General features: G+C 33.3%; 1 protein-coding gene and 1 long non-coding RNA gene across 5 annotated transcripts in view; one reads left to right on the forward strand and one right to left on the reverse strand.

Moving 5' to 3' along the window:
* LOC124309352 (3-hydroxy-3-methylglutaryl-coenzyme A reductase) overlaps positions 1-19,080 on the reverse strand; it is a 47,102-nt gene that overhangs the window by 7,504 nt on the left and 20,518 nt on the right. For all 3 annotated transcript variants that reach the window (XM_046772943.1, XM_046772944.1, XM_046772942.1), the window contains exons 2-5: positions 5,707-5,938; positions 5,162-5,273; positions 475-562; positions 33-330 (exon numbers count right to left, since the gene is read on the reverse strand). In XM_046772943.1, coding sequence (XP_046628899.1) covers positions 33-330; positions 475-562; positions 5,162-5,273; positions 5,707-5,889 — 681 coding nt within the window. In that variant the 5' untranslated portion in view covers positions 5,890-5,938. The remainder of the gene's footprint in view (positions 1-32; positions 331-474; positions 563-5,161; positions 5,274-5,706; positions 5,939-19,080) is intronic.
* On the forward strand, positions 6,659-10,931 carry LOC124309358 (uncharacterized). Of its 2 annotated transcripts, none has more exons than XR_006909228.1 (3): positions 6,659-6,773; positions 10,197-10,346; positions 10,514-10,931. It is a non-coding gene; the product is annotated as an uncharacterized LOC124309358 (long non-coding RNA). The 2 variants fall into 2 exon arrangements; XR_006909227.1 differs by lacking the exon at positions 6,659-6,773 and adding an exon at positions 6,783-7,032.

Below are 19,080 nucleotides of genomic sequence, written 5' to 3' on the forward strand. Positions count from 1 at the left end.
CCTTAGAGCATAATTTAAAAACATAGACATACCTCAAGAATAAGAGACAAACATGCCGGATAGAAGGTCATAAATATAACGTAGTTCACAATGACGCTCAGGCAAGCAAAGCAGCATAATATTTCTAATCTTCTAACTCCTGACAAGGTTCCAATGCCGATGAGAAGTGTCTCGACTAGTGTATCCAGCGTTATTGACGGACCCAGCAAAGTCATACCGCGAGCAATATTCGCCCGGACTTCCTCCTGGCTCCTTGAACTCAGGGCTAATTGCGCTAACACCCCGGCCTTTGAGAGGTCGATCAGGAGGAGAAAGAAGAAAAGTGCGTCTCTGCAAACAAGCCATTTATTTGTATTATTATTCAGTGCTCCTCGGCCGTTGTAATCGCATCAGCAAACAAAAAACATAAAGAATTCCCTGTCTTTTCTCAAATTTTGTAGATTTTTGCATAGAATATTGTATTGTTTCACTCACTTCAAATCTGAGATGTCGCTTTGGAGAAAATTCACCACACTTGATGTAAATATAAAACTGGAAAAGACGGTGAAGAGTCCGGCAATACCTTGAATAAAACAATTAATTATTAGAAGAGTAATATGTAACACGTAATTAAATTATTAATGATAGTCATGTAGAGATAAAATTATTCAATTATAAAACTAGAGTATTGCAATAAAAATTCATTAAGCATTTGGGCGACTATTTTTACCCAAGAAGTATCAAGTTTGAAATGTCTTGGTATTAGAATATTGAATTAGTTGTATGCTATTACGTAACGAGTACATATTTATATAATTTGAAATTATTCCGATTGCCAAAAAAAAAGGTAGACTAAAGAAGTTGTAAAATTCATTGCTGCCATAGTTCATGTTTTAAAGTGTATATAGAAACCTAGAACTATACATATATATTTGATTTTCGTTGTAGGAGAGATACTCTTGAGTCAATGTTCGTGTGTAAATAGACTGTCGAAACCATGCATGTGCCAATTTTGGGTGACCCTCTAACCGCTACCTTGAAAATCAAACTGCTTCTTAGTATGCATTGCAGTTGAGAGCTGCAGGTTAATTGATTCAAACTATAAATGAATGCAAATAAAATTTCTAGTCACAATATTTGCAGCCGCAACAACAAAAACTTGATAGCGACTATTTACCTAGATATGATTCAATCTATTTGAGATAATGGAATGAACCAACATAAAACTGGCAATATTTTCAAATCTAAATGGAATAATGAATCTTGCAATTGCGAACATTTTTATATCGATTTTTACACGCAATTATTATTGGATGATGCTTTGGAAAAAAATAAGCCATAGGTGCACTAATTTTTGTATTATTGAGTTTCAGATTTGTGTGTGAACTTTGTTTTTCTTGTATCATCTTTTGAGAATTGTACAAGGTAGTATTGATTTGATGAATGACGTGTACTTTGGCAGATCAATTTTTTTTTGTAAAAAATTCAATTACGGCTATAGATTTGAATTACTTAGTAACCATGGATTGAATTTTACAGCTTTAAAAACAACTTGTTGCTTCGAAAAACCGGCCATTGTCAGAGTACCTTGTCAAAATGTAATTTATAATGGATTAGGATGTTCAAGAAGAAAAAAATAGTATGTTTTACCGGTTTTTACACATTTTCTTCCTTTTTTTATCCTGACATTTTATAAGTAGATTTTTACATTGATTCGATTGTAATTAACTGTGAAAGTCAAGGTAAGGCGATACTAGCATAGCAATAATAATACACGTATTCCTCATCTTTCAGCTGATTTTCTAACTGACTTTGGTCTTGTGTAACAAGAAGGCAAACTTGGTCTTTTTGCCTCACGTATTTGCAATATGCGAGGCGAAAAGACCGTAGATTCCTTATTACACACGATTTTTTGTATAACAAGAGTGCGTTACGCATTTCTTCACGAAGCATGAAATTGAGGTTAGGGTCGCGTTATATCAGATTTATTAGCGACAGCGCATGCGCGGAGTACAGAAAAGACCATTTTTATGTTCTAGGAGTTAAAAGTGGTCTTTTCTATATTCCACGCATGCGCATTTGTAGACTCACTCTACCCTCATAGGGTGCGTTCCGAAACTAATTTGCCGCTCTAAAAACGCCCTAGGACAGGGACAGAGCTAGTCACGACCTCGACAGATCAAAAGAGATAAAAGATTTTCGGCAGTACTAGGAGCTAATTTCGGAACGCACCCACAGAAACAAATAGTTTGTGCACGGAGCACACGCATGGGAGAAGCGTAAACATGCTCGCGTTATGTAAAAAAAAAATTTCACACGATCGTTTTAGACTCGGTTCGGTGAAAGCCGCGCTATTTGCGAATCCGTGAAATTGGACGAGGTTGAAGTTAGTAACGTTAACCCAACGAAACGTCAGGGAAAATATGACTATTGAACAAATTCCGAACGAGTTTCAAGGAGTTGTTTTTTCAAAATGCATATGTACGTTTTGTGTTATCATGATTTACTAAATTTTAGACAATCCTGAAAGTGCAAAGTAACAATTTTTTCCAAACGTGAATCGTGACAGTGACGTTGCTGACTTCACTCTCGTGAAATTAGGGATGCAGCACATGCAAATACGAACTGTATGATGTGCATAAATAAAATGACTGTGCGTTCCCAAACGCCATTTAATTTCACCAACTACCATCGCGAAGTATTCTGCCCGATTCAAACTCTCACTTAATTTTTCACTTTCCAAGTTGCGTGATGCGCGTTTTACAAACACGCACACGCAACGCGATACACCTGTGGTATTCACATAATTTTAAAGAGGCCGGGTTCAATCCCACCAAATTGCCATCACGTTCGTTTATGACTGTTAGATAATCATATTGAGCAAAAGAAGATGAACAAAATTTCGTTGTGAAATAATTTGTCAACCGTTTCATCATAATTATAATATTGAGTATTTCGAGCCTGTAACACAATAAATTCATTTTTTTCCATTTCTGTTGATCGTTGCTCCTTTCTTTCTTGTTTTCTCCTTTGGTTACGGTAATTAAGTCTATGGCAGAGAAAGCATTAATGACGAAATTTTTGTTAATTCAAAGCAACCGTATGCGACATTTCATGTAAAAAAGGCAAAGGAAAAAAAAACACAATTAAGAACGACATTGAAAAATGCTAAAAGAAGTAAAATTTAATAATATTGCGTCATTGCATAGTTTCTAATTTCAAGAATATGATTCAATTAAAATTCTGGATAATCTAGCAATAAGAATTATTATAATCAAAATCGACCCGAAAAATGTGAGTTGAACTTAATATCTGATGTCCGAAAAATTGCAAATCAACTGTTTTTGTACAATTCAAATTTGAGGTTTGAAATATTTCTTTGCTGTATCAAATATATAAAACGAACCAATCTAATGTAAACAAAAATGAATAATAAGTCAAATATAACAGAATTTTTGAGTTACAAGAAAAAGAAATCGTCAAGATGAGCGCAATTATTCAAGTTGAAAAAAAAATCGACATAAATAACGAGTTGCGAACAAAATATGAGTACATGCCTAGATTTCGAAAAATGATGCGGATGGTATTTATTGTTTTCAAATATGCAGGTTAAATCTAAAATCGTAGGGGTAGATTTGGCGCGGAATGCCTCATAACTTTATGCATGTATATAACGTGGATAATGAAGTGGTACGTATACACCACGTGGTTAATGAAGTAAGAAAAGTAAACCGTTGTCACTTTCTATAAAACTTTCCCCGTGAATGTTTCAAGGCTTTCACGTGCTATGCGGATGCATAGCAGGCTTCTTATAATACTGTACATAGATCCGGTTTTATGAATGAAATAGTTACGGTACATTATACCATAATTCGTATTTATTCATACGCGTCTGGAGAATACGGACATATAGATCACATTTCGACCAATTTCAATCAATGTCGAATAATCTGCATAACCGAATATGGGTGAACACGTCGCTTTACATACGGAGATTCGATACCAATTATAACGTTTGCGCATAAACTGTACATGAATTGAACATAAAGTGAAAACTAATAATTTGTGGAAATCCCATTTTTTCAAGGCATGAGATTTGATTGAATAAAAGGGGCAAAAAGAGATGATTCACCGGTAAAGAAACGTTTTTTTTTTTTTTTAAGTTTAATCCGACCCGGATTATTTAAACTAATCAATTTACCAATCCATACTTTTGGTTACAGAAAAAAGGACAATAACAAATAAATGCGATGTTTCTCGAATTCCTGAGTACAGATTTAATTACAATTTCAATCTGACGAAGTGACGATTTCCTGTCAATATTTAATTGATTGACAGATTGGATTCGTGAATTTCTTGGGCGTAAACAAATTGCAAAATATATCCAATTGATTATCATACAAAATTATCAACCAACATGTAATCAAAACGTGGGGATTAACAATTTTGTATAATAAGCGAAAACTTGTTTGTTCTGTCTTCAGTTGCATTATGATAATAAAATCCTGACGAATATAATAATCATATATGATATTCTCAAAAATTTAAAGTGCAATTTTGTGAAATCTGTTATGTTTAATTTTCTCCTCTTCACCGAATGCTTTCTAAGCTTGGTAAATAAGTACATAAATATAAATATAGAAGGCATTCAGTGAAAAATGGAAAATTCCATGTAGAATTCTCAAAATCTATCCTGAAATCCCCATGAAGTTTTAATGAAATGTAGAAAATTGCGTATACGAAAGTCTGTCATATCTAGTGACGAAATATTACGAAATTTTTTGCATTTGTATTTCAAACAAAATTTTGCAAAAATTTGTCAATTAATCCCCATATAGAAAATAAGAAAAATTTCTAAAGCCTTCTGTGAAGTATATATTACATGATTAAATCGTCGAGAAATTTAGTGAAATGTAGTAAATTCCGCACGTCAAATTTCGTCGAATCATCGTGAAATCATGTATAAAAGAACATCGTCATTTTGAGAGTTCAATGAAATGCAGAAAATTCCATGTGAAATGCTTCGCTAGATTTTTTGTCAGATCACCGTGGAATTTAAGAAATATTTTGTCAGGTGTGCAAGAGAAAAAAAAAAATAAACACCAGAAAAATCGTTCGTGGATTCTAATTAACATCTTTACAAATGTGTAAAAAGAAATCTATTGGAATGTTCAAGCCTTACCGAGAATATACTTGGACCCCAATTTGTGGAGATTGCAAAACTGATAGTAACTGTAGAGTACAGCCAGGCATCGAATAATCGTCATAACGATCATATCGGCTGCATTCAGGTCCTAAAAATAATAACAAATTGTTAAAGCATGATATTAGCACGCGTTATCTTAAGGTTATGTAGTACTCCTGCCTTTACCGACCGAGCAAACTCACCTCTTTTCTCCCCATATTAAATAAACAAATGAACAGAAAGAGTTCAAATTTTGACAATGCATCGCTCTATCGTAGCGGAAATCATGAAAGCTAGTTATATATCGAAAATCGTAAAAAAACGTACGGTTTTTTCACATGTGTTGTTTTAACATAAGAATAAAATGGGTGAGTTTGCTCGGTCGGTAAAGGTAGAAGTACCGCATGGCCTTAGAGATTAAAAATGCAGGCGTTCTACAGGGTCGAGTATATTTGTAAACACACAGAACTTGGTCAACTAATTGCGATGAAAAAATTAAGCAAATACCTATTTGAATATGTATAAATAAATAATAAACTTACATCCCCGCTGCAGCGACCGTTCCAGCAATGTTTACCGGCCGTGTGAAGACTCTTCTCTCGCTGATGGTTACTTCCGGTTTCCAAGGTCAACATACACGCAGTCAAGGTCAATGTACCGACGATAACCTCGAGGGAATGACTAGCGCAGAAACGGCCATGGGCCGCAAATATTCTTGCAACCATTTTTGATATCGTCAAATTTTCAAAGCCGAGTCAAAGCGAAGGCAACGACCTGCAATCAAAAAAACACAAACGAACGGTTGTTAAATTTCAATTCTACAGTGTATGTATTTTATTTTCATATTTCATGCACAAGAGTGAAAGCGTCATTTTTAAATAGGTAAGTAGGGTGGTAGGATGAAGCTCGAGATGTTTTACCAATTTATTGAATAGTATTTATTAAAGACAAAAGCTTAGATATCGATGCTTCGTTTCAAATCACTTCAAGGTTATCAAAAAACGTGCAGATTTCATTCTGCGACCGAACATTTTATTCAGACGATTATTTTTCACAAAGTCGGTAAAAAAGATGTTCATTACTATTATTTTTTCTTTCATTTTTCTTTCAATAGCCAATTTAACATTGGCGATAAAAAAATGTTCCAACCATTCGAAGAGATTTGAGACGAAGCATTAAAATCTAACACTTTGTTGATGTTGAATTTCAATAATTTAAATTTATCGTATATTCAGAGGAATCCTCGAAGCTCACGACTATAATAACTCGACAGATAATCAACATACAACCAACTCGTAATACAATTGGTAAAAATTATTAATTTCTGGCTCACCGACCTCCTCAAATAAGTTATACAACTTCGCTATAGACAGATAATTGAATTTATACTTCAAGGCGTTGTTCGTTTTTAAAGAATTAAAACTCGAAGTAGGGGGGAGGTAGGAAAAGAAAACGAAGAATCGTGCCAAGTCGAATAACAAACAGACTCGAGATGCTGTATCGAACGTGGAGTGGTCCGATGTACAGTGAGGAAAAATCGAGAAATGGTTCCTTCTTAAAGTCTTAATGTTAATCTGGAACGAACAGTTTCGAGGAAATTCGCTTCACGGTGTGTACGATCTGTGCCACATGCATGAATTCAGTTGGAGTATAACGAAGAATTACAAGATTGTGTGTTTCCAAGTAACAGCTCAGTGTTAAAGAGAGAAAGAGATAGATAGATATACCATATATATATAGTTACAGGCGATGAGATAAATTTAATGCTGTATGTGAAACGCAGCCGCTATTCTTAAAGCTTTTGCTATTTCCAACGATTCAGTTTAACGCAACGACACGTCGCGTAGTGAGAACTGGATAAACGACACGTACGTAATTCGATGAATAAACTTCCTCTTCTTGTTACTTTTCGTATCATTCTGCGTCTCGATTGATAAGTTCTTTCTTTTTTTCTTTTTCATCTTCTTTATGATCGGCTTCTCTTTTTATTATAAATGTTTACACGGTAACGAACACGTGTTTCTCTGAGTTAAATCTCAGACGCCGATCAGGCTGAACTTCGAGGCGTTTAACGATACAAGAATGAATAAGTCGAAATGGTTATCTTGTTAATAGGAGATTGGAAAACTCGTTTGAATAATTTCCAGTAATTTTATTTTCGTCAATGACAGTGATTGAGGATGAAACGTGATAGAAATCAGTCTGAACAACTTTGAATAACACGAAACAGAATATTATGACAGTCTGAAAAAAGCTTTTGTAGTTGGGACGTTCGAAATGATTGAACTCTGCTGTCTCTGATCTTTTCTAATGTTTTTAGCTTATTTTGTTAAGCATAAAAATGTCCAGAGCTCACTTGAATGTTTTTTTTTTTTTTTTTTTTAGTGGACAAAAATAAGTTTTCGTAAATACGGTGCAACAGATTTTCGTCAACAATAACGTTCGCGTAAGACTTCGTAATTGTTTTTGTGAGAATCTGGTTTGGGAAGAAAATCCGTCCAAAAACATTAGAATCGAATGTAAAAAAAAACACCAGATTTAGAAATGAAACCTTTTCACAAATTGTTGACATCTTACAACTCGTGTAATTCAAATTCACTCAGATCCATTGCCGTTTTATACGTGTTCACTATTTTCATACGTGTTACATTGAAACAAGTAACATTGCACAAGATTTTTTAAATAAATAAATGGTCAACCTTGAACAAAGGTATCCGGTATAACAAAACGCAAGTAGAAGAAATAAAATAGAAACAGACGAAGAAATTACTCCGTAAAAATTTATTTGCACTTTGAATCATTGTAACTACAGGAACTAACGTTATACCTGGTATAATCTTTATGTCACTATCTTCTTCTCATTTTCATGCGTACATGTCTACAATCTGTTCGCCGAACGTGCCAAAGATATTTATTGTCGTAGAAAAGTAATTCTTAGAGAAGAACGACGCACGCAACAGTGAAAAAAAAATGTCTTCAATCGAATCGAACAAGTGATGTTTGTCTAACTGAACGATGGTTGAAAAATATTAAACTGAAAATTGCTATTCAATTGTTTATGTGTATACGATCTAGTAATGCTATTTTTAAATTTAAAAAAATGAAAGAAAGAAAGATAAAAATAAGATATTCCATCCGTATCAACCAACGCGAGAGAAAATATTATAAACTCGCAGATCAACAACCAAAAAATCATGTGAAATGAAAATTACAGCTGTTCGGAATATGGGCTTAAATGAAAAGTCCCTAGCGAGCCTCTAGGGTTTTTTTTTCCCCCTTCAACCAATGATTCGGACAGATAAATATTTATAGGGACAAACTGGACGAGTCAATGTGTAAAATAATATGCGAGGAAAGTTTATAACTCGTATGTTAAAGTTTACAAAATCTTGTGTGGTAGAATATAGACGTCGTTTCAATCTCATCCTTTCCAGTTTTTTTTCAGTTTCTTTATTTTTTAAACCTATTTATGGTTAAAATAAACATTAAACACGCACGTGATGTTCTGGAAGTCTGGTTTGGACAGAATATTATAACAAGATCAGTTAAGATTATAAAGCGCAAGTGTGTGAACACTGACGTGGGTTTGAATTTTTTTACAAACACATACAGAGGTATATAATTTATATAACCTTTAAGTAATCGTTATTTGGCCTTTCTGCTGCGAATTGTGACATCACGATCAATTTTTTCATAATTTCATAACGATATTTCTCACTATCCAAGAAATTTTTCAGTTTTATTCTTGAACTAGTTTATTGTTTATCGATCAATCGTTTTTTGATTTCGTGATTCGTTCGGATTTACGTGAAATAATAATCTGTCCGGTTACAATTGCAGTATATAAGTTAATTGGTACTGATTTTTCTAGAAAACTGCGGAAATGAATGTGTTTTTTCTACAGTTATTATTTGTTTGCTTCTGTTTCACAAAATAATTCATAACATTCAATAAAAAAATTCACTATTGACAAAGGATTTGTTTATTTTTTTTTTTCCCCTGAAGAATGTGCATTTTTACTTACTAAATTTTAAGTAGATACTAAAGAGAAGGCGGCGATTGTCAAACAAATTCCTGTAACTAATTTAAAATGTACCACTGAATTATGTAATCTATGTAGATAATTGGTAAAATGCCTGAAACATACGTATAAATTACTGTTATTTGTAAAATAAAAGAACAGAATGCAAAGTTTTACGAATATCTAAAACCTCGTCCTCTCGTGAATTATTATTTCGTCTTCATCCTACGAAGAAGAAAAAAAAAACTATCGTACCGTAATGTGTTATAAAAAGTTATGTAGTATCAATATTTTTAGATGGAAAAATGATGAAAGTACGATAAATACGTACAGACTTTGTACATATAGAACGACTTGACCGATTCTAACGAAATTTTCGTAAAGAATTAGGTAGGCACTCGATAAATATTGTCCCATCGATCACCTTATATTAATCTTCAACTTTCAAAAAATTACTAACTTCAATAGTTTTTAGTGAGCATTTTTTCATGCTGAAATAAATCTCATGGAATTCTGTGGCGTCGAAAAGCAAATAAAAAAAAAAAAACTGACGAAGATTTGAAAGTTTCACGATAATATAATAATCATCGTGCAATCAGCGGATTATGAATTTACTTATAACGAGTTCACGTCTGTGCAGAAATTATCCAAGACAGATCGTGAAAGAATATTGAGCATCGATTTTATTCATGGATAATTTCTGCTCACCGACGATCCGTTGTAAATATTTGTTCGATGGGTGAAAGAGAAGTCGAAGAAAATTAAACTTCGCACGTTTATTGAAATCCGCGAATAACGAACAAGAATAAATGATTTTACATGCATGTACGTTACACGGTGTATTATTCTTATACATAGATCGGAACATTTTATAACGATAACAAACCAACGGCCCGAGTAATGTAAACAAATGAAACTCTTTTCAACGATAAATGTATAATACACGCAAGATACGTGAAATAAAGGTGAATTGGTTAAACATTAAATTAAGCCATATGAAATGTATTACAGATAATTTATTAATTCCTCGTGATTTATCTCTGCACCCATGCAGCCGGCAAAGAAGAGAGGAACCGAGTAATAATCACGAAGGAAACAAGGATAAAAAAGAAGATGAAAAAAGTTTGAATTAAGAATTTTTACGCTGGAAATTAACGCGAGGTGAGAATCAAAAACGTGGAAGAGAAGTCGAAATGGACATAAATTGTACAGAGGCAGTTGTATATTATAGAATTATGATCAATAAACATTTTCAATGAATTGAATAAAGATCGGTTCGAGATAAAACTATAATAAATAAATCATTTTTTTTTCTCTGTCATTTTCAGACACGGTGCGAAGTCCATAGCTTTAGACTGCATTTTCCATGAAAGAACGAGTATGATTATAGATATACCGTACGATACGTGCCCTTGAAAAAAGAAAGAGCACAGGCAATGGATTGAGAAATTTCGAGGAAAGTTATACGGTATAAAGTTGCCCAACTTTCCGGTGAACGGCAATCAACTGAACCACCTGGCAACGACTCATACCTAGAAACGATATATTAACATAAATTTATTACCAGCTGTCCGAATTTTCTTTACCGTTGAAAGATGTTCATGATTATCTTGGACCCTCAATTCTTTCTTTACGCCGAAGTTCCGGGTAAGCGAGACGTTGAAAGAAAGTCCAAAAAAAAAAAAAAAACTATCCCTCGACCTTTTTCAGTATCTGCAAGGGAACATTTCTCGTCGAAACAATGTCCAAATGATGGTATTACGAATCAAATACGAGTAAAATTAATCAAGTTGAATTTAATTAGTAAAAAACAATGTCTCGGTTAACATTGAAAGACAATCGAAAGAAAAAAATTCAGGGAAATAGCTCAGTTACCGAAAACTTTTTAGACACTGTATTATTCTGACATTTTAACGAAACAACAGTTTCGAATAAATCGTAGCTGATTTTGTTTGTAAATCGATTATGCACGACTCGTTCAAAGTTAAATTTTCATTGAACTTTTCAATTGATCAAAAGAAACAAAAATGATGTAAAATCAATGCAGGTTATGTGTAACAAACTAATGATTTGATTAAAAAATATATTTATTCAATTAAGAAGCCGTGGCAGGTGAATTGCTCGAAATGTATTTACAATCAGAATGAGTTGTTGTTATTCATCGAAACTGGACAAACTATGTACGAATTTGGCGCTAAAAAAATGGTCAAGTTACAGCTTATTGATTACTAAACTATTTCGATAAAAATTCACAGTTCTTGATTAATTTTTTTTAACTAAGAGTATAGTTTTCATCCGAAACTTATCGGAATGGAATTCGGTTACTGATTCTAAGTCTCCATTTTCCAATTGTTCAGTTTTAACACTTCTTTTTACCGGACTGTACACCTAATACGTATGATCTTTGAGATATATCACCAGATAAGTAGTTATGGGTACTAAAATAGTGTGTATGACGACAAAGTTCAGCAGTTAAAGTTCGGAGGAAAAACATATAATAATACCACAGTGAAATTATCAACATTCCGCACGAAAAAATATCCGTACAACGTTATTTCTGAAGTAATTACTAAACGTGATTAACACATGTCGATAATAAATATTGTTAGAAACAGATTAGAAACGCGCTTCGTATACTGACATCTGATAAAATACCTGTAATAATGAGACGTTGAAAAATAAGGTAATATGATCTTTAACCGAAGAGTCGATTCAAGAGAATTCGACCGAAATCATCGACACCTTAGCATACCGTAATAGGGGAAAAAAGGTAAAAATCGCAAACTTTAAAATTATAATATAGAAAGCCAACCTCAGGAGATTTAGAAAGCATATCCTTCGTGCGAATTTGCTCAACATATCCTGTCTAAATCTGTTTTATCACTTTTGTCCGAATCTGTTTTATCCCATGTATATGAATCTGTTTTATCACTTGTGTCTGAACCTGTTTTATCACTTTAGATGATGAATACAGATGCGATAACGTAGCGAACTGCCGGGAAACTCCGTTCTGTCGATAACTTTTCGCTTAACATGAATTCGTTTCGCTCGCTGCAGCTCTCGGCTATAGGCACCGTTTACACTCTTAATCTTGACTGTTAGAAAGTCGGCGACCTTGTAGCGAAGATTTCGTGTTGTAGGACTATCACCTCGAGACTCTTATAATGTACACGTCATTACAGGTACTCTTTACACACATGCTCCGGGGTTAGTGGCATGTTTTTTTTTCTTCTCGCTCTCATTTTTTAAACTCAATCTTCGACGAGTTACAGATTCCGAGAACGACAGGAAATTGCACACTGCCGAACACTGGCATTATATTGCATATGTAGAGTGAGGCATATTTGAAGTGTTGCAAAAAAGTTCATAAGGTGAAGGTATCTTATTATACAGCAATATAATGTATAGCTTGGAAACGTGGTTAAGGATACCAACAAAACCATAGAAATGAGTATTTTTCTAGCGAAAAAAGATCGGTCTTTTTCGAATCACAATTTTCTAGCGAATAATATTATACTAATATCATGAAAGAAAACAAAAAAATACGTAAAAGCATAAAAGGATGTCCTCTTATTAGAGTCTTCTTGGAGAAAGAAACTGCGGTTGGGCTTTCAACTTGAAAAATATTGAAAAACAAACATTGAATTTCGTGTGTACAAATTACCAGTACAATAATAATTCTTCCATAATAGCGATGAGATGAAATGTGACGAACCGGTGTACCGAAATTCTTGGCCGAAAACGTGAGTGTTTTCAAAATTTACGCAAAAATCAATCGAACACGTAATATAATTCATCACAAATATGTATATATATCAACGCATAGGAATTCAATTGTAAGAAAGATTGTAAGTTGTTATTAGGTGTAGATGAAGCAGCTTCGTGCAAAAAATACTCAAAAGCTTAACAAAAGAACCATGTAAATAACTAAATACGTAAACAGAACATGGAGATAAAAAGTAAAAAATTGGTTATTCAATTTCGCTACAATGTTCGCAAATTTTCGAAAAAAATGTAGACAGTTCCTTCTTCATAATCCACCACGAAACATCCGTATCAGTGACAAAAAGAATTGAAGAAAAAAAAAACGGTGCGGTAACCTGAACACGTAATGCTTTAATTAGATTAATTATCGACAGTATTGTTGACGCCTGCGTTTGCTTTCGTTTTATAATATTGTCGTAACTGTAAATCCAGAATTCCGGATGGCTATCAATCATTATACATATTCTGAATTGTGAAATGTTGCAGTTAAGCCTTTGAAAGAAAAGTGTCGCCACTGGTGGGTGCCAATCTAGTATTTAAGCAGCAATTATGTAATTGCGAAAAAGTTAGCAGGAAGCCGGGTACTTCGTATTTGCTAATACATTTAGGGCATATTTTTATACCAACATAGCCTTGCAGTCTGCGAGGACACTTTCAGGACAGTCGAATTATCATTTATAGCGACGCGTCGAGAACTGATAAACTTCTCTATTTAAAAATTCCATTGCGGTAAATTTTTACTGGAGAATTATGTTGAATTTTTTTTTTTCTTTTTTTTTTCTTTGCGGCGATTACTCCAAATCCGCGCATGGGATCGATTCCAAAGAATTTGTAGAACAGATAAACTAAATTTAATGAGGAAACAATTGTATGTTTCCGATTTAGAGAAAACGCATGATCCGTTTTATAGAAGTCTACGTTTTCAGAAAAATGAATGGGTTTTAAGGACATGCGAGATTTCTTTTTTATCGGCCAAGTAATCTAATTCTGACTTTTCGATATCATTAATATACTGATCAATGGAGTTTTTTTTAAATTTAGAAAAAACATTGCTCGTTCATCATAGAATTCGAAAATCTCATTGATATCCGACAAGTCTCTATTTTCACGATTCCCGGATTTATGGCCAATGAAGTAAGTGGCCAAGGGAATTTCCACCATTCTGGAAGTAATGATGAGTAAAATGAGGCATCGTAAGGCTATTTTCATACAATATTCAGGACTGTAAATAATAACTAAAATTTATAATCATTTTTTGAATACAGGATGCTCAACTGAGCGTTTCCTTGGTTCGCGTGATCGCCGTAACACGAAGTGGCGCTCGCGTTTGGGGCAATATTTTCAGTTGCTAGGCAACCCAGGTAACAAAAGCCCCTGATCGTAGTTTCTGCCCAAAATTATTCAGATCCGTAGTTTTATCATCTTGGTTGAAATATTGCACGAAGTAAATCCTGCGACGACTCATTTTACACCTAATTATTTCTAAAATCGTAGAAAGTATGTCGATCACGGAGTTTACTGCTCTAAAAATTTTGATATTGGAAAAATGGTAACTAGTGACAAAAAAAAAAACCTCCAACTTTTTTTTCGTAACTTTCCGAATTTTAAGAAAATTACCCAAATTTTACGACGTAGGAGAAATGCCCTGCCGAAATTTGTACAAATTCATTAATCTATCGATGATAGGGAAAAATAAGAATCCGCCGACTCGGTAGATAAGAAAGGACTATCGCATACCCTTAATGGATGAATTTCGTGTCACGTGATCTAAATAGCTGTATAATTTGTTACGTAATAAATATATGCCCGGTCTAGAGTTTCGTTCAATATACATTTGCAAGCATCGAAGAAATAAGTAAATGTGATTCATCTCGCGGGGAAGTCGTTATAGGTATATAATATATATATATACATTGGGGTGATTAAAAAATAATCATTATTTATTTCGAAAAAAAGTGGTAGTGAAAAAACGATTCGAAATGACGAAAAAATAATGCCTGCAAACGGAAAAATTTTTCACTCAAGATTTATAGGTAGCACATGTCGATTTTATGTATTTATTTAAGGTTTTTTTTTTTTAATTAATTAAAGCTCTACTAGTAGATCGAGATCTAATTTTAAAAGTTGTCTGAAAAACACTGTGTAAAAAGTACAAACTTTAAGCTTCAATTTACTTTATTTTTTCGATTTTTAGAATTTTCCGAAGGGTAAAAATATACTCGCCAAGTTTAGTCGATTTCATTAAAAAAAAATGTCAAATTTAACAAGATGGCTTTTTTTTTAAGAATAAATCAATCTACAAAAAAGGTATCTTATCTATATTTTACGAAAAAAAAACCTTAATTAAATACATAAAGTCGACTTGCGTTAATTCTAAATCTTGAGTAAAAAATTTTTCGGCGTGCAGGCATTATTTTTTCGTCATTTCGAATCGGTTTTCACTACCACTTTGTTTCAAAAAAAAAAAAAGAAAGAATGATTTTTTTGAATCACCCTAATATACATGTAAGGTACGTATAATGATAAAATCGGTGACCCGGCATTATGCGCACAGTGCAAAGAGAATAGGTCAACTCCCGCCAATGAATGAAACGCTCATGCACATAGGGTATGATGAATTTTTTACTCTACGTACTCAGAGTACGCGCACGCGTACGTGAACGCCATATTGAATTTTGACAATGAATATTACCAAAAAAGTCGGGCTTATATTTTAAGACACCAGTTTCTTATCCCGAGACACCGAGCTCGCTCAACCTTCCAAACCTCAGTACACGTTAAAATATATCGGTGTTTCGCTTGGAATTAATATGCGTGTAAAAAAAAAAAAACTTGTAGACGTATCGCACAATTAAAATTAAAATCGAATTTCAGAAGAACACTTTCGGATTTCGTAAACTTGACATATTCAAATGACGTGGGAGAAACATGCACTCGGTGTGTTTTTGTTTTTTAAATTGTTACCGCCTCTCCGCAAAAACTTTCCTCTGAACGAAATCCGCAGCTTTAACAGTTCGTCATTTATAAACGTTGAAAGTAAATTAAACCGTCAACTTTGCAAAAAGAAAAAAAAAAAGTAAATCAAAACGACTCTTTTGTATCTAGACAGACTCCGTTGCTAATTGAATCACAGAATTTCTTGTCCGACTCTGTTTGAAGACGCGATTTTTATACATAAATTTTTAATATTTCATTGCATCGTAAATAAAATTAAACTGAATTCCCTCATTTCATGTTATTGCGTTTCAAAATTTTCAACATCGTGATTCTCATACATATAGCTCTCAATAAACATATGAATGAATGCTATTTCAAATACCTGATACAACTTCGAATTCGGCACAATATTTTCTCTAAACATGTACTCGTATATATATATACATGTAAAAATGTTACATACATATTACATGTACCATGTCGTACATACAATACAACGACGCGCTCGATTTGAATCAGAATTGTAAAAGTTGGGTCATCGGTGCAGGAGGCAAGCAATTGGTACGTCGCTCGAGTAGTTTCTTTACTTTTCAAATGGTAAAATTCCCGTGTTATACACGTCAGTTATCGGCGCAAAACAACTTTATTTATTCCGCAGTTGTATACCTTTACGTGTGCAGTTAAAAATAAAATATCCTCAACCTTTGAAGTCGTTATTATAAACTTTCGTTTATTTATTTAACATCTTTCGTTTTACAATCTCTCTGTTTCTCTTCCTTTTTCTATTTTACTCACTTAATATTTTTAATCAGAACTTTGCCGAAGAAATTTTATCATTTCGCAAAGGTACAAAAACTTCATGCTACCAAGTCTAGTTACATACACTTTGATTATTTGAAGAATTTAATTTTTTCTACATATTTATTGTCCTACAATCAAAGTGACTCTCGATTTTACAAGTTACGTATTATTGTAAAATTGACATTTTACCATCGTTCCTGGCTGTATGGATCATATGATGAAAAACTGAATACGGATTTCAACACCCGAGTTCTTTTACGATTCTCATTACAGTCACTGTCACTTTTTTAAATAATTTATGCAACCAATGAGTTCAAGAGCGAATCGCGACGTTGAGTGTAACGGAGATTGGATTGGAACACGTGCGTGATTCGCTGTAAAATGTGTGGACAAGATTCAACGGGATTTTGGCGAAAATGAAAGTCAGTCTAGCACAGTATGTGCAGATATTGCAAGCATGTAGAGTAGTATCGACGTAGGTGATTACACAAGAACGACGAGAGAGGAAAAAGAAAGAGGAGGAAAGGAGAGAAGAAAAGTTTATTAGTCAAGAAAAAAGTGCGCACCTACCTACAAAATTTATTCGCGAAATGATTCACTATAACCGAAAGACGATGATTCGCTTACAAATGATGATATATGGAATGATATGTATTATTCAAGAGAATCAACTTTCGTTTTATTGAAATTTTAAAACTAGTTATGCGTGCATATATATGTATTATTTCATCGAAAAAAAGAGAGACTTTTTTTTACGTTTACCTACAACGGCGAATTGGTGCATGTTTTCAATGCTCGTTATTTCTTTATTTAATGCACATTATAATGTACCTGTCAACGACTTAAATATGAAAAAATAACGTCGTGCTCCGTTGATGCGTTAATTTCGGAACAAGACCAACAAGATGGAGCAAAAATCACAAGAGACGCATGATTCACACCAAGATTTTATGCAGATCAAGATTTTTAATATTCTCTGACAATCTTGTTCTACTCACAATCAGATTCGTTGAAATTTTAGTGCACTGAGAAAAAAGTTTATTTACTGTGAACAAACGTATATTCCGTGTGTGGCGAAATAAATGTATTTTTATTATTATCAAATTTTATATGAGCCAAATAATGATCGATAGAAATTTTTTAACGGTCAACAAATATTTGGCTCAATTAAAATTTGATAGTAATAATAAGGAAACATTTATTTTGCCATATCCAAACGTATGTTTGTTAACAGTAAATAAACTCTTTCCTCGGTATGTTCATTTCAACTGTACTAAATACTCCACCACGACATATTAATGTTTGCCACTGAATTTATGGAGATTCATTTATGCCATAAATGGATACTTTTTAATAAAGATAAAGTTACGTAGCATTATATATGAGGGATTCTCCGTCAACTCGACCACTTTTGTTTTCGACCATCTCAGATCTGCCCCATAATTGGTTATATCAAAGTACTACTAAAAGGTACTCTGCGTGAATTTTTTCAGATTTTTTAATTCATTATTTGAGAAATTGCCGTTTTTTTTTCAAATGAATGTATCTCGGAAACTTGAAGAAACAAATTCGGTCGAGGTTCCGGTATAAAAAAATTAATTTGCGTGGGTTCATTTTTTTTACCCTAGAATCTCGATCCGTGCCACTCTGGCGATTTTTTTGCGATATTGTCACACATATTGGAAGACTCTGTAATTTTTTCAGCAAAAAAACGGGTCCTTTTTGAATAAAAAGAATAATTTCTTCCTTTTTTGGTGAAAAATCAGCGTTACCGGATCGTAAAATTTTTTTTCAAAAATTCCTCTCGAAAGCTAACAAAAAACTACAACTTTTATGTAGAGTCATTTTTTTTCGGTTACTTCAAGTTTCCGAGATATATTCATTTGAAAAAAAACGGCAATTTCTCAAATAATGAATTAAAAAATCTGAAATAATTCACATAGAGTAACTTTCAGTAGTATTTTGATATAACCAATTACGGGGCAGACCTAAGATGGTCGAAAGAAAAAAGTGGCCGAGTTGACGGAGAATCCCTCATACATATGTATGTATTACAAATAAAAAGTATCTAATTTTCAGTACAGTCCAGTAAAATTATCAAAAATAGAAAAATTAGCCGGTAAAAAGCTGTAAATTGTCAGAGACTTTTATTTTGCCATAATTTTGAAGAAACTAATACATTGAACTTTCTCATTAATACTATGTCAGCGTGTTAAGAGTTCGGCACAAAGTTGGCATACGGATGAAGGCCGTTGCACTTTGTTTTCACAATTAGCGAGGTAAAATAAAACATGAAACTAACCGCCATAACTGAATATTTGAATGAATTTTTTTTTTATTTCATATTCTTGTAGATTGGAAAAAAATATTTTGAACGTATTTTTTATTTTTT

The sequence above is a fragment of the Neodiprion virginianus genome, chromosome 7, assembly GCF_021901495.1.
Source record: "Neodiprion virginianus isolate iyNeoVirg1 chromosome 7, iyNeoVirg1.1, whole genome shotgun sequence".
Lineage (NCBI taxonomy): Eukaryota > Metazoa > Arthropoda > Insecta > Hymenoptera > Diprionidae > Neodiprion > Neodiprion virginianus.